This window comes from Melanotaenia boesemani, chromosome 8 (genome assembly GCF_017639745.1).
Source record: "Melanotaenia boesemani isolate fMelBoe1 chromosome 8, fMelBoe1.pri, whole genome shotgun sequence".
Taxonomy (NCBI): Eukaryota; Metazoa; Chordata; class Actinopteri; order Atheriniformes; family Melanotaeniidae; genus Melanotaenia; species Melanotaenia boesemani.
The window spans coordinates 16763845-16788052 of NC_055689.1; the positions used below are offsets into that span (position 1 = coordinate 16763845).

Genomic DNA, 24208 nt, shown 5'->3' on the forward strand with positions numbered 1-24208 from the left:
GTGTGTGTGAATAGAAAGCTGCTGAGGACACAGGAAAGATGTGACTAAACTGGATAAACCACCGAGTCCCCCAGCCCTCCATGAATATGTACTTCCCATTAACAGGTAAAATAATCATTTTGAAAAAAATTTGGAGGGGCTTGCTTAATTTGATCACCTCAACACATTTAACACTGTACGGGTGTAATCCATCCACACAATCTTACTTTTGTCAAAAAACAATGTAAACAAAATTCAGTAAAAATTCTTCATATGCCCACATAACCATGAGAAGCAAAACTGTACCAAATGGGTTTCTTTCTGTTATCTGCTCAAACCCTTTAAAACTCCTTGAACCAGGTGGTTGCTCTTGTTCTTCCTTTACATCGTAATCATGAAAAAACATCCTTGCTTTTATGTCTGTGGTGGGACTTGTCAGTGGATAAACACAAGATGGAGGTTTGTATGCAACAGATGTTATGAAAATGTCTGTTTTTAGGCCGTTTATGATCTTTTCACTACATAAAACTAATCACATAAAATTTTAAAATGTGAATCCATAACCAGACATTTTTAATACCTGAACATAGCCAACCAAGAACCATTTTAATATGTTAACTAAATCAACCAACAGTTAAAAATAACATCAACAGTTCCTGAAAACAAAAGTGAACTTTTAAATTGAAGTAACTGTAGTTAGTACTGGATGTGATGGAAACGAAGTCTGATCTTACTTGACAGTTATTAGTGTAAGTCAATCAGCATCCTTCTGCCTCTTAATGCTGAACTTATTAGTCTGATGAAGATTAGAATAACCACTCCAGTGAATGTTTCACCAAATGTCATGAGAATATAATTCTATAGTATATTCTATACTCTGTGTTCATGCACACATAAAACAAAAGTAGAAATATTTGTATTCAGTTAATAAGTGTGTCAGGAAACTTTGTAAAACTGGGTTGTGTGTGAAAGACCACAGCACAATTTCAGTTAGTCTCTTTCTTCATTTACCTAATTTTCCATGCCACGATTTTATTCCCGTTCTGCATTCATTAACACCACTGTCAACAGGTTGGTTTATTTACTTTGCCCTGATGCCAGAGGTCCTGCTGTTCTACAACAATCAAGAGTCAGTGCCACTACTCTCTGCTTAAGAACAGTTTTTTTTATTTTATTTTGTTTTGGTTTTCTAAATTCAAGGAGTTGGTTTAAAATAATGTTGGCGCTACACACCATCACTGAAAGTACCTCATTCAAAAAGGGACGGTGCGTGGGACGGTCCCTGTTAATGCTCCAGAAAGAAGACAAGACACTCTGAATGATTCTGAGTGACTCAGGCTTGTTTGTGATGGTCACAAAGTCTTTAAAATTATGCCTTTACTTTTGTAGCCCATTATTAAATGGAATCCCACTCTTTTTGCAGAGTTGCTAAATGGTGGGATTTTTTAAGCATGATACACTAAGGCCTCGATTGACAGTCATGAGGAAAATAAAATCAAAAGACTGTTTCTTCAGAGGCGACTATCACAACTAACAACTAGTGCAAACAACTTAAAACTTAAAGAAACAAGGACCAAAAGTATCAGTAGACAGTAAAATGAAAGTTGCTTATAATTATAGCACTATAGGCAGAAGTCATCATTAGCTTCCAGGTGGAGTACGCCATCTGTAGGAAGACGTTTGCTAACGTTAACATAGTGTCAAAGCAAGATTAAGAGGCACCAGCCTCTTCACATGGAACAAAATTTTGTTCCCTCAGAGAGAACATGGTTTTAAGCAAAGAAAGTAAAATTATTTGTCTGATTGTGTAAAACTTCCAGATAAGACAACAGAAGGAAGTTACATTTTAATAGTGCAACAGATGAAGCATCAAACAATAATGAGGCCAAATTAAAAAAAAAAAAAAGAGTCTCATGAGGGTGGACTATTTTTCTTTTTTTTTCTGTTTTTTTTTTGTTTGTTTTTTGTTTTCTTTGTTTTTGTTTTGGCTCCTTCCCTGTTCTGACTAGCTGCAGACAATTTGTAGCCTTAATCCCCAGTTGAGCTGAGGACCAAAATGCTTGTTGGTTCAATCCATGTGTGAAGTTATAGCAGTGTTGTTTGGAATTGGCTGTGACAGAACCGAAGAAAAGTGACCTGAATTTTTTCTACCATTCATGCCTCTTTCAGGTTCTCAGGTGTGTGGGTATTATTGTATTGTATTTTTTTATTTATTTGGAGGGGGGTCAGGCATGGAAATTCAGGTTAGATAAACATTGGCTTGAAATGGAAATGGAAAAGGCAACAATAGAGGCCATCTGGAGGGAAGAAGCATGAAAACGTAATGAACAAGACATCGGAATGTTTTAAGCAGCAGCTTTCTGAACAAGTCCAGTTGTATTTGAACACAACCCTGCAAGCTATACTTTTAAGCAGTGGGGTTTACAATATGTTCTGTTTCCACAAAAAAAGCTAAACTGAGTTTTTTCCTGTCTCAGGGCAAAAAACAACAATGGGGAAAAAACAAAATCAAAAGGTATCCACATTTTAAGTTGCTCCATATTTTGAGCACTGCCCCCATGTGGCAGTAATATGCTAAACACGTAACTGTGGGAGCTGATAAGATTCACTATGTCGACGTACATTATGTCCTTAAAGCTATCACTTTCTTTCACCAAATGTATTTTTAAATCCAGGTTAAAAACATTTCTTTTCTCATGTGCCTATGCATGAAATATGCACTTTTTAATTTATCTTGCTTTTAATCATTGCAATGTAATTTATCATTTTATTGTGATTCTTGCTATATGTTGCTGCCTTTTACTATTTTTTAATATCTGTTATGCTTTTGTTTTATGTCAAACACTTTGAAATGTCCTGTACATGAAATGTGTTTTACAAATAAATTGCCTTGCCTTTCTCTCTCCTTTTTCCTCTGTTCCTCTGATAAGGAATCAGGCATGGTGTGCCAGCATGTTGATATCCAGTTGCTGGTGTGTGATGCAGTGCCCTAAAGCAAAACGCAGCTATAATGTGCTCAAGGCTGGGGGGTCAAAAAAAAAAAAAAAAAAAAAAAAAGCTGTGTCGCGCGATTAGTCAGTCTCTGGATGCTGCAGGGAAATTATGGCTCCAGGATTGTGCCTAATCAATGTCAGTATGCCATCAAAAATGGGCCAGAAGTGCAGAGTTTTAAGGTTGGAAAGTTATGTAGTGATGCTGTAACTTTATACATTTGCAGTGTAGCTTTTTAATTAGTATGACAGTGCACCTCAGGGCTTGATAAAATTTTAATTTGTTCCTGATATTTAACCTTCAAGGCACAACGAGTATAGTCCAGCAGACTGACTTCCCTCTTTGGTCGATTCCAACTTATCTTCCAGCTGAACTACAGGACATCATGACAACCCAGAAAACACAAGGATCAGAGGTTATTATGGATTATTTCAGGTCACAGAAGATATTGAACATCCCAGGGGGTGCTCAAATGCCAGTTCGATTCATGAAGTGTCACTGGGTGTTGTTCCAAGCTACTGGAAAACTGTGTTGACATTGCAGCATATGTGCTGTAATATATGTGTGTGTGTGTGTGTGTGTGTGTGTGTGTGTGTGTGTGTGTGTGTGTGTGTGTGGGTGGGTGTGTGTGCGTGTGTGTGTGTGTGTGCCCACAGCATGAAGTATGAATGTCTATTGGTAAGCCAGTGCCATTTCCCAAAACTGAGAACACATCCTGTGGCGCTGTACTGTATAACCCTTGATTTACACCTGTAAGACATATGGTGAGGACACACTGCCATCTAGTGACCAACACTTGCTACTGCAGTTTAGCTCCAGTCTAAAGCTTGCACTTGAGTCATTAAATCTATCTATCTATCTATCTATCTATCTATCTATCTATATCTATCTATCTATCTATCTATCTATCTATCTATCTATCTATCTATCTATCTATCTATCTATCTATCTATCTCTCTCTCTCTCTCTCTCTCTCTCTCTCTCTCTCTCTCTCTCTCTCTCTCTCTCTCTCTATCTATCTATCTATCTACATCTTTATTTTACATAGCTTATACATTGTGCACTAAAACTATTTACTGCTGTGTTTTGTATCAATGAAATGTGAGGTTATTTTCCTATGCGGTGCACAGCAGACTGCAGATAAGGTTCTCACCTAAATATACTGGTATAGGCACAGGTTTAAAGCAGTTCTAACAGCCAAACTTAACTCTCCCCAAGCACTGGACTGTTCTTTTTTTTTTTAGATAAGTGATGAAGTTGCTTTTATATTAGTTTTTTTTTTTTTTTTTATTTATCTGTTTTTAATTTTCACCTCCAGTACATAAATGCAACATTTTAATGGTAAATTAACTTCTGTTTTACAGTCAACATTTTGCACTTACTGTAACATGAAAAAAAAAAAAAAATAAAAAATTGATAGTTGTTATTTTACTTATCATTTAAACCAGTGATAAGCCAGGACTGTTAACTCAGTTGTTTAAACTCAGTGCATTAGCATGCCAAGTCTGGTAACTATTACTGTGCGCCTAGCACCTAGCTGGTGGACCACCAGCTCACTAAGTCTCATTGAGCAGGATTTAAAAATTGATATTCTCATACCTGCGGTCGGTCTATTTCTTGTAAGACCTGTATCCAAAAACTGAAATAATTTGTAAATGACATAAAAAGTATGCTATTTTTCTACAGCCTCAAAATTGTAATTTTTCATGTTGTTTATTTTCTGATGTTTAATGCTGACATCATATTTTAAAAGGTAAACATATTGCCATATAACTTCAGACACACTCACTTCACCCAATCTGTTGTTCAGGTAAGTAAAACCAACAAATTGCGTTGAATCTTTACTTCGATCCAATCCCCCATACTGAGCTTACAAGGCTCGAAAGTGGAAAGGAAAAACTGTCTTTTAACAGGAAGGAGAAACCTCTAGCATAACCTGATACCGGAAGAACGGCCATCTACCTTGACCAGTTGGGGTGGAGAGAACAGGAAAGAGAGATCAACAGATACTGCATTTTTTTTTAGCCAGGAAGACCTGCTAAGGGACAAGAGGAGAAATACATTATTGATTCTAATACTGTCATAAAGTTTATTTATGGAAAATAAAGAGTGTAGAGATGAAAGGAAGTGCTCAGTGCATCATGGAATGTCCCTTAGCAGTCTAAAAGCCCATTTATGCTCCCTTATGTATGTAAATAGTGACATCCCATTTAAACGTGTCCTCATACTCCATGCATATTTTAGATTGCCATCGTTAAGTCAGTCCCTCCACTAGTTGGCAGTGCTAAGTTTAGAGTTCACTCCCATGAGCGGATGTCAGTGTCAGACACTGTTTGGCAGTGGTAATGCATCGCTATAGTTTTTTCCAACTGCCCAACACACCTTAAACAATAGCAGAACCTCTCTTCAAAAAGCTGTATTTTTACAGTTTACAAAATACAGCTGTTGTCTTCATCTTCATCCTTTTTTGCTCCCTTTCCGATCATCTTCTTCTTTTCTGGTTTGTTTCATTTGCTGGTTGCTGCTCTGCTCAGCAATGGCCCTGTTATTTCTGATAGTGTTGCTCCGTTATCTGCTAAACCCCCTGAAAACGGACCAAATACAGACGCAAAAAACAGACAAAACTATCAGTCTGTCTGCAAATCCTTTTTCTCCGTTGAGCATAAATGGGACTTAAGCCTGTGGCAGCATGAGTAAGGGATGGCTAACCATCCCTAAGTGTAAGATCTTTTGAAAAGGAAGGTTTTAAGCTTAATCTTAAAGAGTTCCATAAGTGAGTGGTCTGATAGCCAAAAGGCTCTGCCTCCCACTGTACTGTTAGACACTCTGAGAACCACAAGTAAACCTGCAATATGAGATCAAAGTGCTCTGTTGGAAATATAAGGAGCTATGAGATCTCTGATATACATAGGAGCTTGGTCATGGAGAGCTTTATAAGTGAGGAGAAGATTTTTAATTTCTACCCTAGATTTAACAGGGAGCCAAAAAAGACAGACTAAAACTGGAGAAATATGATCTCTCTTGCTTGTTCTCATCAGAACCCCTGTTGCAGTATTTTGGATCAGTTACAGACTTTTCACAGACTATTATTGGGACAGCTCAGTAATAAGGAATTGCAGTAATCCAATCTGGACTAGTTTTTCTGCATCACTTTGAGATAGAATGCCCCTAATTTTTGCAATATTACATAGGTGGAAGAAAGTGGTTCCAGAAACCTGTTTTATATGAAAACCAAAGGACAAATTCTGGTCAAAAATAACTCCAAGGCTCCTCACTGATCCTAATAACATGTTTAAGCATCTGCAACAGAATGTTGTGATCAATTATGTTAAATGCAGCACTGACATCTAACAAGATAATTACAGAAAGGAGTCCTTTATCTAAAGTCATGAGAAGATCAATGGTAACTTTAACTAGAGCTGTCTGTGTGCTATGATGAGCGTTAAATCCTGATGATGGGAGTAATGCACCACTACAACCGATGTTATGTTTTCAACGGTCTGTCTGTCTGTCAGCCTGTCTGTTTGCAACGTAACTCAAAAATGAATAGTCGAATTATGCTGAAACTTTCAGGAAATCTCCTAAATGGAATTAAGAACAACTGATTAGATTTGGTCCAGATCACTGCATGATACCAGGATGTTTTTTTTTATTTTTTTTATTTTAAGACTAGAACCAACATTCCAATATCCCCCATAGAACCACAGGAGGGGGGGATTTTGACAATCTGCCAACACAGCATAAAAGTGATAAAGATCACTTTATCAGAATACAATTTTCCCCCTTTGAATCTTTTTTATTATTCCATAGACAAAGCTTCAATAAATAAACAATGGAAAAAGGAACTTGTGACTACATCATGGGGTTGATACAGATCACCGTCTGGATCCAGGATTTTATTTATTTATTTATTTTTAAGTGTTTTTTACCAGTGGAAGATAGGCAAGGAAGCAAGGCAAGTTTATCTGTGTAGCACAATTCAACGATAGGGTGATTCAAAGTGCTTTAGAGAATACAAGAAGCATAATGTAACATTAAAAACAAAAGGAAAAGGAAAAAGAAAGAACATTGGTTAAAACAGCATTAAAACATGATCAAGTTTAAAAATTCAAGCTTAAAAGAAACAGATGCAGTTTGGACTTTTTAAAATAGAAACTATTGAAATGCAGTAGAGAACAGGTGGGTGTTCCAGCTGATCTGAGGCTTTCTTGGAGTTTATTCCAGACATTTGGAACATAGACGCTGAATGCAGCTTCTCCATGTCTAGTTCTGACTTTAGGAACTGATAAGTAATTGGATCCATATGACCTAAAGGGACTGGTAGATTCATACTGGGTCAAGAGGTCACTGATATATTTTGGTCCTAAACCATTCAGAGCTGACCAGGCACTTAGGGCCTTCTTTTTCTTTTTTTTTAATTTAAATACTTTTCAATATCATTTTAATTTATAAATATTTATTTTTATAGTGGTACTAAATTATTAAAAGTAAAATCAGTTCTCATATGTGCTTTTTTGCATTTAGAAAACTTATCTTTCAAGATATTTGTAAGTTGTGTACGTGTGTGTTTGTATATTTAATCTATGTGTACGTGTAATCACCAAATACTGCAAATAATTTAAAGAAAACAATGCGTTCTTTAAGTTATTGCGATATTTAGAGCAAAGTCATTAGCAAGCTTCAGTGAAGTAGTAGCAGACTGATACCTTTTGAGAATGGACATTAGAAAGCAATCCAATGATAATGTGATGAGAGGAACATGTGTCAGGTGTCATACTGCAAGAATCAACCACTTCCAGCAGTTTGAATGATTCATGTTCATGTGGTTTCTATGGTTATGGCTATGGACATCTTGTCCTCTTCTTCTGGAGGCATCATCTGCAGCTGGAGGAAACGCAGTTCGACTCGTCCTTACTAAGTGTAGTAAGTCGCACCAGCTGATGTTGCACAAAATGAAACGGGATCAGTTTGTTTGAGCTGTAGTTGCTTTTCTTTAAGACGAACTTATGTAAACTTGTGCAGGTTAGTAACTTAGTGAGTGTTCCACCACAGTTCCTCCTTAGCTGGGATGTGGAAGTTTGTTGAGTGGCTAGACCAAGAAACATCTGCATTGTGCTGAGCATTTATGTTGTATTCTTTAAAAATTGAACGTCTCTCACATAATGTTGCTGTTTATGTTTTTTGATTAACTGATGTCGACCTCTAACAGTTTGTCATTTAATCCTCAAATCTGATAATTGGCTTAAATGATTAGACTGACTTTGTTATTTATAAATTCAATCTTCAATTCTCAGTTAAATCTGTCATGTTACATTACTTCCTTAGCAGTGTTGATGCTTTAAGTCTTTAACTTTAACTTTAAGTTTTTTGTGGGGGTAGAGTCTAAGCTGAGGGCGGATTTATGTGCTGAACTGAGTAGTAATATGTGTGCCTTAATGTTTACAGCACTGGCATTCATAAGAAAGAGTGATGTTCAAATAGAGCTGTGAGACATTTCAGTTTGATTGAGTAACAGTGACCTCTTTGGGTGAAAGATGAAAAGAAAATAAATTAGGGATGAAGTTAGAAAATTCGGTACCTTAACATTTTTATTTCTGTTGCAAAAGACATTGGGTCTCCACATACTCACTTGCAAAGTAAATAAATAAATAAATAATCATAAATTTGATTGATGGAAATCAGTAAATCAATCAGAGGACTTCTGTCCATCCATCTATGTAGCCATCTATACACATACATTAACACATACACATCACTCGTTAAGCTTACAAGCATCTATTAAACCTATGATTTGAACTAGTTCACACCTAAATATTTAACAACTCTGCTGTATGGCGAAAGTGCTGGCTACTACGTCCCCATGACACTCTTGTGTTTAACATAAAGACTTTAGAAAATGACTCCTGTCCCTAAAAGGATCTTGAAGCATTTTCCTCTGATATCTCCCATGACTACTATATTAGTGTATATACATGTGGGCCTAACATAGAGCTAAATATTCTGAAGCCATGAAAAATGTATCCTCATGAAACCAATTCAAAATATTTGAATTTCCCAGCATTTACATATTTCATCCAAGCTTGCAATGAAATATTAGCACGCACCATGAAGCTGAAAATGTTTGATCCATTAATAGTTTCTTCTTTATTAAGTCAGTTTACTTCACTGGAAGTATTGTATGAATTATGGATTTAAATTCTAATAACATAGGGACTACCAAATTTTGATTATGCTAAAATCCTCCTTTGGTTTGTAAAGTTGGTGAAATGATCTTTGAAGATGGGTTTTATATCATTTTCTGCAATAAAGGGAATACACTCTTAGGTAAAAGTCAAGCATTAATGTTGGCATGATTTAATATGTTTTGAAGCTACAAAGACTCAGTTATGACTGGCTGTGACTCAGCCAGTCATATTTTCTTAAGAACAAATATTCTTAATAACTAAAAACTTAGACCCCTTTTTTTTAACAGGTAATCCTTGTGATTACCTGTAAATGTTTGATGCAAATGTGAAATTGTAGATAATCTGAGGACAACTTGAAGGACATTAGTTCTTTGCTTGCAATAAAGCCATGCATCCACTGGGTGGTAGTGTGTACATTTGTACTGAACAGTCTATGGCTGCTGAGTATGTAAAATACTTTTTTTGTAGTTTGACTAGTCTTATATTCATCCACCTGACAAGGTAAAATGAAGCGAAGCCCTTGATCTCAAATATGCTTTAGTACTGATGCAAAGATTCTATAACAATTCAGTGAGTTTGGTATCAGAGAGCCTGAAAGAGAAGAAAAAAGAGGTTGTGGGAGGCATTAATGAACTTACAAGGCAGATCAAAGGGAGAATGAAGGTGGAAGAATATCTGTAGTAGTGCAGCCAATAATCAAACTATCCATTGATGAACCTTGTCAGAGAAAACTATGGGACAGCTTTCACATAGTGTTAATTCTAGGGCTGGGCATGTTAAGAGTTATCGTGTTTACTTATTAATTAACAATGTTCGTTGTTATTAATCGTGTTTTAAAGAATTTTTTTCTTTTTTCTAAGTTCTTGCTATCTGGTTCTGAACAGCGAAACCTAATGCAAAGGCTTGCAGTCCAATGCCTCTTCCTCCATGTCTCGTCCTGCTGCAGCGATGCGTCTGGTGTACAGTGTTGCCAACTTAGCAACTTTATTGCTATATTTAGCAAATTTTCAGACCCCTCTAGCAGCTGTTTTTTTTCTTTTTTCTTTTAAGCGACAAGCAACAAATCTAGTGATTTTTTTTGGTATTATTGGACTTTTGTAAGCTGACTAAATGAACGTAGATTACTCTTCTACATTGATGGCAAGATTAAACTTGCTGTTTTGGAATTTGTGAGATGTGAGCTTTCAGTAGAAGTGTCGTTTGTCTGTGTTCATGCTGTCAGGTGGACACAGGGAGCCACAGTTTGTGTTTACATATTTCTTTGGACTTTGTGCACATGGTCTTTTAATTGTTTGTTGTATTAATTGTGTTTGATGGTCATAAAAATGGTTTTACTGAGGTGTTAGGTGAGATTCTGGACTTTCTGTGGCTACTACACATGTTTATAGTTTTATTTATAGACCTAAAATTACATCCATAATACCAGCTACCCCAAGGACCGAACTGGAAGGTGTTAATGTTCATCTCTTTGGGGAATCAAACTCTGGTCTTCCATATGGGAGACAGATGCTCTGCCAACTGAGCTATCCATCCACTTTTAGTTCCACTATGCTGTGGAAATTCAATGCAACTATTCCATGAAAAACAGAAAAATTACTTAAAACCTTCCTTTACTTATTATATCTATATTTAAAAACATTAGTTACTTAGCGTTTTTAGCCATGTATTAAGAGCCATTGTGGAAGGTCCAGAGAGCCACTTGCGGCTCCAGAGCAGTAGGTTGTAGACCCCTGATTTAGTGTTTGTAAATCAAATTTAACTGCATTTTTTTTCACATTTCAGTAGGTCTTCTTTTAAAGGAAAAGGATGTTTTGTGCTTAACAATGCTTAATTATTGAATGCAATGATTAGTTGTGATTAATCACAACATTTCATGAGATTCATTGCGATTAAAAATTGTATTTGTTGCGCAGTACTAGTTAATTCACATTAATATTGAACACTGAAGATTTCTGAGAGGGTGGAGGGGGGGCAGTGGTGGTTCATGACTTAAAAATGTACTCCTGGCTTGGCACTTTTCTTTAATCGAAGCGAAGGTAGTTGTGCTGAGGTTTTATTAACAAATGTTTGGCCCTGTTGAGCTGATATTTCAAATACAGAGGGCATGTAAGTTTGTGAAGCAGTCACTCTCAAAAATGCTGTGAACCAAAGGCTATGCTTAAAGCCAAATGGCTGAGAGTGAGTTGTGTGTATTTTTGTACTGGTGTGTGCAGCGAGTAAGAGAGAATGTTTCAGACACAATCAAAAGCAGAGATTGTGGAAATGTGTGTTCATGAGTGAGTAGAAAGAATCTGAAAAGAGTTCACTGATAATTTCAGTGACATTAAATGTGCTATTTTATTTATAGTGCAAATTCAAATTTGGATTTTTTATTTGCTTGTTTTTTGTTTTTCAAATAAAAGCACAGTGTCATGCACATGCGTCACCGTTGCACCAGACTCTGCTACGGACACACCTGCTCCTGTCAATCACCACCCCTCTCCCTCTCCGGAATACTAATGAAACACACCTGCAAGTAATCCCAGCTCCAGGTCTTATAAGCTCCATCTCTCCTGCCAGTCTCCGTCAGACCTCGTTCATGCTTGCAGAACTCTTCCTCTTCCCTGTCCCGGTCCCCACTGGCAAAGCTGACAACTTGGACTTTGATGAACTCTGAGATTATAAGATCCTTTCTGAAGCAAATACCCTGTGAGCAATAAAACCTGTTAACCCAGTCCTGTCTCCTTGAGGTCCTTCGTAACAACATGGTAGGGTATCCTAGAGAGAGCTGAGCTCATGAGTGACTTTCAGCATGGGTGTTTTTGCCACAGTCATCATTAAAAATCTGGTGATGCTATTTTCAAACCTTCATAAAACTTACAAAGGAAATTACAAAGGAAAATGTGGCTGCTTCACAATAAAGGTTAAAAGTCAAGGATCTAAAATGATCCATAATTTAACTAATTTAACTTAATATTAAATTGAAAATGATTCTTGTGTAAAGAAAAAGGAAAGAAGATATATCCTGCATCCTTATTACTGAAGTCACTGGTAGCGGTTTTCAAATAAATCAAAACAGCCTTCGTTGTGGGAACATGCAGAACTTTGTGGTTTCTATGAGACAAGGCATGTGTACAGGACAAAAAGTGCAAAACAATACTAATTTGTCTGTTGAGCACAAGGCTGAATTCATCATGCAATAGACCTGATCTGCAATCAGCAACATAAGGAATATTTCAAACAACATGGAAAGGGTAAGCTCACCTGCATACTAACATGAAAGTAAATATCGCTCTGTCTGCAAAGAGTTGAGGATGGTTTTTCTAAGGAAAGTTATCCTTAACACATCATATCCATGTCCATATTTGATAATGGTTGACTTGCTGAAAGCTGAAAGTTTCACAATCCTTCACCCTGAAATTCATATTGTAAATCTGTGTGCAAGCTACAAAAGACCAATGTATGCCAGACAACCCAAGATTTTCAAAGATCAAAAAAGTTTTGCAGGAGGTGAACATGAAGTGAAACACTCCAAGATGGCCATAAAAAGTGTTTACAAGGTGTGATACTTGCCAAAAGGAGTGTTACTAGGTAATGGCAATGCAGCTTTTTAAAACCTTTCTTGTGGGACTATTTCTTGCTATTTTGAAGGTGTGAGAGATGAAAATCCAGGAATTCATCTATAAATTCATTATCTACTGCTGTCTAGTTGTGGGGGCAGCTGCCTAAGCAGGGAAGCCCAGATTTTTCTCTCCCCATTTGCCACCCTCATACTTCCATACTTCCGGGTTGGTGGCAGTAATACACTGAAATAAAGTTTTTTACAACCATCCAAACACACCAAAACAATAATAATAATAAGAAAGAAACCATAAAGAAGAAGTAGTTTCAGACAACGGCAAACATGGCGACAGTGGAGGAAATCATGATAATTTTGTTCTCTACCCACAGCTCGTGACTGTAGGGAAGAGTAGGAACGTAGATCGACAGGTATGTATAAAGTTAATAATAATCAATTGCCATTCTGTATCCAGAGGCTGTTTAAAAAGAGGGAGAAATGTTATGAACTTATAGGAAATTAGATGTTTGGCAAACCCAAGGTACGGACAAATGTTAAGTTCGATTATATATCTGTCACTGGTGTCAAACAGTGAAACAGTTGTTCTGATGAATTAAAAATGAGTTCTACTTTGAAATCCTTTAAATGAAAGTACATAAATGATATAATAATTAGGTATCATGATAAATTAAATGCAAAAGATTTCATGGGTAATTTTTACATGTTGCTCTTACTATCAATTGTGGTGATGATGTAAATCTTCTTTCAATGTTAATTTAGTTGATTATGGTAAATTGGTAACATTGTTTTAGTGATGGGTAGGCATTTTATAAGCTATTAGCTTCTGCCTACACCCTTTCGTTTTTTTTTTTTTCATCTTCTTTCTGTATTATGTTTTATTTACTTTCACTATGCCGAAATAAATAAATAAATCAAGAGCTTAACCTTTTGGCTCTGCTCCTTCTTCTGCATGATAGAGTGATGCAGAGTTCGCATCACTGCAGATGCCACCTGTCGATCTTGCGCTCCATACTTCCTTCACTTGTGAACAAGACCCTGAGATTCCACTTGGGGCAGGACCTCATTCCTGACCTGGAGAGGAGACTCCACCCTTTTCCAGCTGAGGACCACGGTCTTGGATTTGGAGGTGCGAATTCTCATTCCAACTGCTTCACACTCGGCTATGAACTCATAGGGGAGATTCCTTTACAATTATGACACTCCAGGTTTCATTATCATTGCCCATGTGAGCATCGAAAGACATGGCCAAAGACTCTTGGTTGGACCCAGGTATAGGTTGAGCCAACGGGAAGGTCGTTCTTTTGTGGTTGCTGCCCCCAAAATCTGGAACAAGCTCCCCCCACACATATCAGGGCTGCTCCTAACTTGGACAACTTTAAAAGTTTGCTAAAGATCCACTTTTACTCTTTAGCCTTTCCTGATTTGCAATAGTTAACTTTGTTTTATGTTTGTATTTTTATTTCTATTTGTGTTTCTCTTTATAAACGTTGTGTGTGCTTTTGTGTTTTTTTTTTCCTTTAATTTAGTGCAGCACGCTGGCCAGTGGTTTCTGTTTTTAAATGCGCTTTATAAATAGTTGTCTTGCCTTGAAATCCCCCAGCAGAACAAGCCAGAAAGGAGCGCTCTCCAACACTCCACTGAAGGACTCCAAGAAGGATGGGTACTCTGAACTTCTCTTTGGTTTATAAGAGTCACAGTCATTACATGTTAACAGTCAGGACCCACAACTTCAGGACCCGTCTCCACAACCGAAGGTGGAGAGAAGCTACCCCCTCGTCTACTGGGGTAAACCCCAATGTACAGGCACCAAGTGGGGGGACAATGAGCATGCCAACACCTACTCCATGCCTCTCATCAGGAGCAACTCCAGAATGGAAGAGGGCTCAACCATTTATGAGGACAAAGGTTGCAGGGCCCAAGCCATACATTGAGGTGAGAATCTAGTGAGTATCTAGTCGGAACTGCTCAACCTCGTTCACCAGCTCGAGCCCTTCCTTGCAAAAGAGGTGCCATTTCACAATCCTAGAGCTAACTTCTGCAGCTGAGGGTGGGGACCACCAGTGTCCCCACCTTTGGATACCACACAGCTTACATTGCACCTGAACCTTATGGCCCCTCCTGCAGATGGTGAGTCCACAGGAGGGGATTATATAATATAATATTAATTAAATATTTCCTCACTACCCTTGAGAAACTATATTTCATATTAATAATTAGCAAATGTATCATGCTAGATGTCACAATGCTTGGCAGCTATTGCATAATAATGCTAACTTGACTTGATGTTTATTGCATTAACGCTGCGACTTTGAGTTGGCCCATTCCTCACAGTTTCATATGATTCAATTTGTAGCCTCTATTTTCATTGCAGCCTTGCTCTGAGACCTTTTATACTTGAAGCATTGTCTATATCAGATTTTTGAATGTGCATGGTAGCTTTTTTTAGTCTCCCATAGGATCATGGTGAGGTACACCTTTTTAAAAACATCTCCATAGGGTTTATACTCTCATTTTCTACATAGGAACAAGACAAAGCACTTAGTGTGCTCTAAACATGTGGCACTTTTTCCTCTGTGGCAGCTCTGGACAGCAGCTGTCTCCTCTGACATCATCACTGCAGCATATTGGCCTTTTTCAAGTGGCAGTAGCCCACTGCTCTTCAAAAAAATGTAAGCAGATGGTATGGGTGGTTTGAAGCAAAACACACACTTTCCTTTTTAAGAAAGTAAGTTATATGTCTTATATGTTTGTAAAGCTGCTTCGTGAATATATCTTGAAACATTATAACATCATATCTGTGTATAAAAAATGTGGATTTTTCTCTTGTTTACTTAAGGAAAACTTAGAAAAAAACACTATTAATGAAACAAGACACAGGGAATGTTGAAAATCTTACAATGTATATAATTGACACAAGATCTCAGGTACAACAGCAAACGAGACATTTTATATATTTCTCAACCTCTTTCTGGCTTCTGTCTTCACTGTAAGAACAAACTTTCCATAATCTGATCTGATAACAATACAACAAAAGTCAACCAAAACAAGAAAAAAAAAATAAAGTATTTATTTTCCTCATAACTTGGCACCTTTCAGAAATGCCTCCCATTCTTAGCTCAGTGTAAAATAAAGCTGTTAATAAATGTTAGGTAATCAGCTTTGCATTATTGCCACCTGCAGTTATGAATGAAGGCAGGACAAACACTGATTTGAGATCAGTGCTGTGCTTTTTCCTGCTTCCTCACACAATAAGGGGGAAGGGCTTCATGTTTACACTCTTTCACCATCGTCAAACAGGAGTCGGCTTGCTGGGCCACATCTATCTGCATACACACACATCCCCAATCAATAGTCGTTTCTGGAAGGTGTTGACTCTTGTATCGATCGACCGTCTTGTGATGTCTCTGTGCAGACAATGCCATTTAGTGGCCTCATAAAAGTGCAGGTTTTACAAAGGGGAGGGGGGACTTTGAACAACAAATTAATGAGATCAAAAAGTGAAGGAGGAGGGGTGGGGAGGGTAGTGGGGTTGTGCAAATTTCAGCCGATGACATTGTGAGGCAGTCACTGAAACCGAAGTTGTGAGTCTAAAGTCGCGGGTCATCTTTGAACTGGAATGTCACCATCACAGTTGGAACAATTTCTTATTCTTTTCAGGGCTTTGTGTTCTTTCACAGTCATGTTCAGATTTTTCCCAAAAGGTCACAAAAAGAGAACCTGTGTAATGTGCTTGCTAACTTTGTTCAAATCTTTTTTTTTTTTTTTTCTTTTTTTTTAAATCCCCAACACAACAGCTAATATTGCTCTTCTAATCTCAAAATTGACCCCAAAGTGTCAAAGGCAGTCACAGGCAGATTTTTTAACCAGGGACTAACACAGAGACAGACACCAACACACAAACACACAGCAACAAATCATTCAGTAATAAAGCATTTAAAAAAAAAAAAAGGAGTACCATCAAAGACACCTGTCATCTAACAAATATTACAACAAAGTCACTGATTTTCCGAGCAGGTATTAACCAGATATTTAAAAGTTGCATTTCTCAAACTTTGACAGAGCCCCCAAAATTTGCAGTATTACAAACTGTCTATGTGCACATGTTTGATGACAAGAATTCTAGTGGATTGTCCCAGTGCACAACGATGCTCATTTAAAAACTTGTCCATTTGAGTACTCCACCTTCCAGCTCACTGCCATACAGAATTCTGACAACACAGATACCATCAGCAAAGAATATGAGTAATTACAGTAGCACGTTGAAAATACTAATTTTGAAAAAATGAGCTATATTAATCTCCCATTGCTGTCAGTTTAATAGTTATTAAACAATGTTAGTCCAATACATTTTAAATAGATTTCATTCCTGTTCCATCCAAACATGATTTATAAAGGTTCGTGCTTCCCTCTCCTGTTCTGTGAATTATAGACAAATACACACATTCACACACAATTTCTTACGCAAACACATTTGCTATCATTGTCCCATCATCCTTCACACAACGTTCCTAAAATGAGAGCTTTTACTTTTATTTAAATTTAAGTGTAGTAATTGATTTCTCATCAAGCAAGCATCTCATCAGGAAAGGCGTTACACTGTGTTCCCAAAATATTCCTCGGAAGGTTGACACATAATGAAGCACTGTGTCATTGTCATGTTGCCTTGCTATCATGTAAAAGCAAAAGGAACACTCTAAAGGTCATTATAACTGATGAGCATGGAAAAGGTTGAGAGAATTGGGGTGGGCACAAAGAGGCACTCATATAGAGAAATTTCAGAGAAATGAAAGGCAGATATGGATACTCTAATGGATATGAAAAGAAATACATAAAGCAAACAATGGCCTGCCCATAATAAAAAGTTTGGTGTTGCACTGTTGTTTTTTTTTTTTCATTTCTAGAAAACAAAGAAGCAATCAAAAATATGTACATGGTTTGTTTGCCACAAAAATAGTAGTTATTTTCAAAGACGTTCATGATGTGGTATTTTCTGTGATACTGATCATTACTGTAATTACACAAATAGCCCATGACACTGAAATTATGATGGCAAGAACAATAACACTGGGCTTCTGGAAGGAAAATACACAACATGATGTGTACTATATATTTGATCTGCTGTGAAGATAAAAGGATTACTTAACAAAGTGCAGCAGGACAGCAGTGTTTCTGTTTCTGTGTACATTTCTGTTCTATTACAAGCCTTGTTTGTTGTTAGGGCAATCTTGAACCAACACCTCTATTCCACATGCTGTCATCTGAAATCTGTCACAGCTGAGCACGCTTTGCTTAAACCGGAATCTCAGCTTGATGCTACACTGCAAGCAGGGTCTGGAGAGGAAGGTCTGCCTTTGCAGGGAAGCAGGGTGGGGTGAATGTAAGGATGTAAGGATGGATGAACAGAGTGATGTACTGGACACCTTACCCCTATATTGGACGATTATGTCTGTGTGAATGTGATCATGGCTTTTATTACAGCTTACATGATGAAATGGCAGAAAGTGCTGATGCGGAGCGCTCTCATCTTCACTGAGAGAAAGCCTAATGCGTTAAAAGGGCTGATGGCTCATGTTGTCCAGATTATCCTCATTTAAAAGTAACATTACATAATTTCTTTTCAGTTTGAGGTTTGTGTAGTTTACTTATACATATTTCAGTGTGGTTAAACCAATTTGGGGTCTACTGACAAGTCTCAATAAATAAGTAACTCTATTGAATATAAGTGGAACTCAGACATGCATCTGAGTGCCACTCCAAAGCTCCATTCTCCCTCTCTCTGTGGTGTCCACACCAACATACTGTTAACAATATAGTCTTACATGTCTCAGAGAACCCAAACACCAGAAACATATCCTTAGAGGATGAAAACAAGACCAGCTCTAATGGTGTCATAGACTAATGAAAAATAAAGGACAAGAGCAGAACAAAACACTGGTGAATATTCATGACTCCATTTTGTTCTGATCCAAAGCCAAAGGAAGTCCATCCAAGTTACTATTATTATTGTTATTATTTTTGTTGTTGTTTCTTTAAACTCATTTACTTTTGGCAGAGTAACTAACCCCCAACTTTGCCCCCTCCCTCATTTTCAAACTCTTCCCCCCAGCCCCCATGTACCAAACTCAGTCCCAGTTTGGAGATTCTTCTGTCAATTATCGCCGGAGCAGCAGGGTGAGCAGTGAAAGCAGGCAGATAGCGATGGACGGCAGGCTTTGTTGGGCTGAGGATTTCACCCTATTCTTTTCTGGAGGATACAGATAGAATATGGGTCGGTCAGTGACGGGTACAACAAGGCGTGGGCCCCGGGAGCACATTTCATCGGGACAGTTGCCACTTCCAGAGCCGCTGGCATCATCATCTAGAGAAAGAGGGTCAGAATATGAGTATAATTTTTCAACATATTAATTTACAAATTATATTTATGCATAAGTAAGAATAAACATTGGTATCAAGATCGTTTCTAGAAATAAGAAAACTTCCCAATTAAGATGCATTACAATCATTACTGGATGACTTTCTGGTCTCTGCAGTACAATAAAGTTGTACTGTTATGTTGTAGTGTTACATAGTGTTACGTTACATACACTGATGTAAAGTGGCGAATGTTACATTGTATACTACAACAGTATAATTTCCCTCTAGCATTAACAAAGTATTTTTTTATTTAATTTTATTAATTTAGTTTCATTGCATTGCTAATTGAACCACTGAAATTGAACCTAGCATTTTCTGTATTATGTTTGAAATTTGATCCATTTTCATCAATGTACCAGAAATCAAGAACTAAATAAAATGAATGGAAGATGTAAGTTATGACTTAAACACTTCTGGATATCAACATGCTGGCCAATTTTAACAAGTAGCTTGTCTGATTCAGCAAAGAAATGGAAGGGGACATCATTGGATGATGCAGGGAAAAGAAAAAGACAGACCAACAGATAAGTCAACATCAGACTGACTTTTACTGGCTGGAGAGAGTTTATAGAAGAGACAGAATGCAAGATGGATGCCAAAATATGTCTTTGTTAGGGAGCTTCAAAGTGTGAAAATCTTCTAAAGTTCAGTAGTGCAGCTTTAATGTTGGAGATGACTGCATTATGCTTTCAGCTTCACCTCAAATTACAATTCGTCAGAGTTTCCTATTTTAAAGTTGCTTCTTTCCTAGTTTCCTAGTTTAAAGACCTCTTTGCAAACTACTTACTGGTATCCTGAAAGTCCACATCCCGACCATTGAGAGCATTCTTTAGGCGGTTAATCATGACCTTTAGCTGCAATATTTGTTGGCGTATTGTCTTGTCCGGTTTGGTGATGTCAACTTCCACTTCAGGATTGTTGATCTGACTGGCTATGCCATCGCCCATCACCTCAGGCAGGTACCTGGATCATATGAATAAAATAAAGGGAGACATTTGTGTGGCTGAATACTCTATGGCTAAAGCACTTCACCAAAAATGAAAAATATAAATGTGGTTTATACACCATTAACATTTGTCACATTGCAATTTTATATTTCTTGAAATCGCTGCTTTGCATAATCTCAGCAGTTGCTTAATAAATACCATGGAAACTTGCAAAAGAATGCATATGAATGCATAATCATGGCTTTCCTTAAAAAAAAAAAAAAAAGAAAATTCTTACATCATATTAGAAATTTCCAGTTTGTAGCTTTCTGAATGTCCCAGCCTAACTTACACAAAAGTGATAACGACTAAAAAGAAATCAAAAACTAAAATGCATTGCTTTGGCATTATTATTATAATCACTATGCATTGGATAGCGTTAAAAAACATTGGGTGGGTGGGATACTTATTCTGAGCATTTCTTTCTCAGCCTACCTGGCACGACTTATCCCGTTCCAACACTTATCTTCAGCCCCTGCTCCAGTGGCAACTCTGTCGTCGCAAAGAATTTTTGGAAGAGAAACCCAGTGCGACTGCATGTCTCTCAGTCTCATGGCTACATCCTCAACCTAAGACAGAGGTGACAAGAGGTTATTCATAAGCTTTCGTATTCTTCTCCAAAATAACAGCAAGATAACACACTCAGGCAGGAGAGCAAGAAAAACTTGCCCTTTGCCTGCAGTACTCAGTCAACGGATTCATTCATCCATCTAAACATTCATTCCCCTCTAATCATCCCACTGTTGTCTGTGCAAAGGTGAAATTTACAGCAATGGTGGTTTAATTAACCATGATGAGTAATGGCTCATCTTTAAAGAAAAGAAAGAAAAAACATCTATGTGAATGGGCTAGATAAGGTCATCAGAGAGTAATAAAAAGAGCACAGATTCAACTGAGTAAATACTAACCAACTTTGCCATTTTGACTGAGCTGTCTTCCAACTTGTCTTCTACTGTAACTCTTCCTCCTTTTATTTCCTCAACTCCTGTGCTACTCGTTCCTCCTTCTCTGAGGCTGCCACATGACTGGAGCAACTGAGGAAAAAAGGAAATAGAAATAATAGAAAGTGAGAAAGTGAGTGAAAAAAGGAAAGTGAGAGGGGAAAAACACATGAAGGGGTGGCACGTTCATAAAATGGCTTTTGAAAGTGTGATGATATTGTGCATACTTGATATTTAAATTAGTAACTTTTTGCATAAACTAAATGTTTATTTTTTGTAATTAACTTTTATCTATGAGACTAAAAAGCTTTTAAGCTTATCTGTAAAATAGAATCCATACCTTTGTGAACCAAGACACATGGAACCGTTTTTTTGTTTTTTTTTTATGACCCAGAAAGCACATCAAAGCAATGCATAAGACTGATTCACAGCTAAAGGGAGTACTACTTGTCCCTATGGGCTTTGCAGTTTATAAATGGTGCACAGGGTATACTGTGAAACTACAGTCAATCTATCATCCAATCTGTCCTGCTCAGAGTAGCAACAAATCTTTGAACATTCACACATAACTATAAAATCATCCTTTGTTAAGCTTATCCTAATGTCTCTCCATGTACCTGTAACTTGTGGTTCAAAGTACATTACAATGTTCTCAATATTTACATAAACAAACTGTAGTTTCTGTGTCAGGGTTTTATGATTTTATCAGGACAGGAAAGCACCTCAAATAACATATGGCTTTTAACATCAGCAGATTATGGAAACCAGACATAATCTGTTTAAAACTGTGAGCATAAGTTGGCATCTGTGTGATCACCACAGCTCTTTCACTAAAAGATGAGGATCAGAGGTTGAAGCCGTGTGTGATTACTACACTGAACCAGGTCAGAGGCAGTCCACCAGGCTACGGCTCACCTCAGGCCAGCCCAGCTCTGTAGGAAACCTTCACAGAGGAAGCTTTGTCTTTCCTCTTGCTATAGACCGTTTTCCACCTTCACCAAATAGGTCAGTCAGTTTTTCACTGCTGCCAGTCGCTATTACGGATCATATAAAACTGTTGCCCAAACACCATTAAACAATGAAGTAAAGCTTGGCCTACAGGCTCTGACATGACTCACATCCCCTCATTTGAAACCAGGTATGTGGAGCATTACAACGGCCTTCATATAAGAGGAAAATAGGTGTTAACTGTTTAAACAAAGCAGTGCTTTGAACTATGAGTTAAGGTGAAATCTTTATATTATCACAATGTTATCTTTGCTCCTTTACAAAATATAACAAATATTTCAAAATCCTTAAAAAATGTATGACTGAATCAGCTTCAGTTAGTATTTCAAACCATGTTGCTGTAAAAACATTTTACTGACATTTAATTGTCTAAATAAGCACATAATCACATAATTATCATTTAATAAATATCTTAAAGCTACTTGGCCTGGACTAGAATACAAATGTAAGGGATGTTGTTTAATCTGTTTTCCTACTAAAAGAGCAAAGGAAAAATAAAAAAGAAAGAGAGAAATCTTTCCTGTGGGAAAAAAAATTGTTAGCAGGCTATTGTGGGTCTAAGACCACCTCCCTTTGAGTAAGAAGTAGATCAAGAAAGTAGGTTTCCAGGGCCATTTGAAATATATTGTAAGCTATTTTTGAGTGAATGCTTGCCAATTTCCCTGTGATTTATTCAACAAATTTGGAATCAAAGATAAATTTATGTCTCCCTAAAGATGTGATTTGAGTGTGAATGGGTGCCCCAATCCCATATAAAAAGAAAAGTTGTTTCTACATCGGGCAGTCTTTTTTTTATTATGACTGTAGCAAACAATACATAATATGTGAGAACTACTTTATTTTTAATGCCATTAATTTGACACCTTTGGCATTAGTTCCATTTTAGTACTGGTGTTTGGGACACAGAGTTTATCTTCTCAGCAAATTGTCACAGTTTTGCACATATTTGAATTAGAAATATCAAATGGTTTCTTTAGCAACCCCAAAAGAACAAATAAGCCATTATTTTGCAGTCTGCCATTTTTGAATACTCATTTGACCAATCAGAACAGACTGTGCCTTTTTAGGAGTACAATCTTTAAGAGAGACTATTTCAGTAATAAAAAAAAAAAAAAAAAAAAAAAAAGAAATAAAAAAAAACACTTTTTTTAAATTTTTTTTACAATAAACAATGTAAAGAAATTATAGACCCTTCAAATGAAAATTATATGAATATGAATGAGTGTTCAAAATTAGTAAAATATTGAGCTGTACCATTGTACTAATCTGCATCCTAGATTAAATAGAATTAACTAGAGTACGATCACCATTTGTTTGTATGATTATTCTACATTTCAATGTATAATAGTTAAAAATGTTTTAATGATGAAGTCCAGTGTTTAAATCGTACTTTGTGTACCAAAACGTAATCTGACCTTGCTGTTTATTGTGTCAAGGTTCTCCACCATGGTAAGCATGGCTCCTGATATATGATTCGGGATAGAGAGGATCACTTTGTCTACATCCTTCAAGCGTCGCTCCGCCAAAATCGACATTGTTTCTACAAAGACAAAAGAAACAGTTAGTGCTAAAAAAAACTGTGAATTGTTTCACATGGAGTGCATCTGTGTAAAGCAATGCAATGCAGCTTCACTGACATCATGTGTCAGGTTAAAGCATTTAACTGGCTTATGGCTAAAATTAATCCATGTGTGAATGTGTGTGTGCTCCCAACCTGCTAGATGCCTCCATTCAGTGTTGAGGTCAGCTTGGTTGGCTAGACAGCCCTTCATGACGTTGCTACAATAGTTGGAACAAGGTCTAGCAGAGGGCATGCCACGGCAGTAGGGACAATAAGTCATCTTCGTAATGGCTCGCATGCACTCCTGGCTCAGTGGCACCTGAGGTAGGACACAAACAAAACTAAGTATATACCACTTGAATAAAAACAAAAAAAAAGCTGTTCTTTTAATCGAGTTTCAGTTCTTTGAAAGGCAATTTTGAAAAGCACAAGTTGATTAAGTTGTACATTTGTTAAAAGTCCTGCTATTTTACACAACACTTCTGTTCAGCTTTAATTAGATGTAAAAATGTACATTTTTTAGTCAAGACAATGACAGTTGCAGAACAGTGGGAGGTCACCTCCCATAGTGACCTTTTTTTTAG

General features: G+C 37.1%; 1 protein-coding gene across 2 annotated transcripts in view; it reads right to left on the reverse strand.

The window, feature by feature from the left end:
* Nucleotides 1-15595: 15595 nt before the first annotated feature.
* The window catches only part of LOC121644735 (glypican-1-like), a 75940-nt gene continuing 67327 nt past the window's right edge, over nucleotides 15596-24208 (reverse strand). For both annotated transcript variants that reach the window (XM_041992897.1, XM_041992898.1), the window contains 6 exons: nucleotides 23778-23943; nucleotides 23479-23603; nucleotides 21023-21148; nucleotides 20550-20683; nucleotides 19916-20091; nucleotides 15596-19072 (listed from right to left, as the gene is read on the reverse strand). In XM_041992897.1, coding sequence (XP_041848831.1) covers nucleotides 18867-19072; nucleotides 19916-20091; nucleotides 20550-20683; nucleotides 21023-21148; nucleotides 23479-23603; nucleotides 23778-23943 — 933 coding nt within the window. In that variant the 3' untranslated portion in view covers nucleotides 15596-18866. The remainder of the gene's footprint in view (nucleotides 19073-19915; nucleotides 20092-20549; nucleotides 20684-21022; nucleotides 21149-23478; nucleotides 23604-23777; nucleotides 23944-24208) is intronic.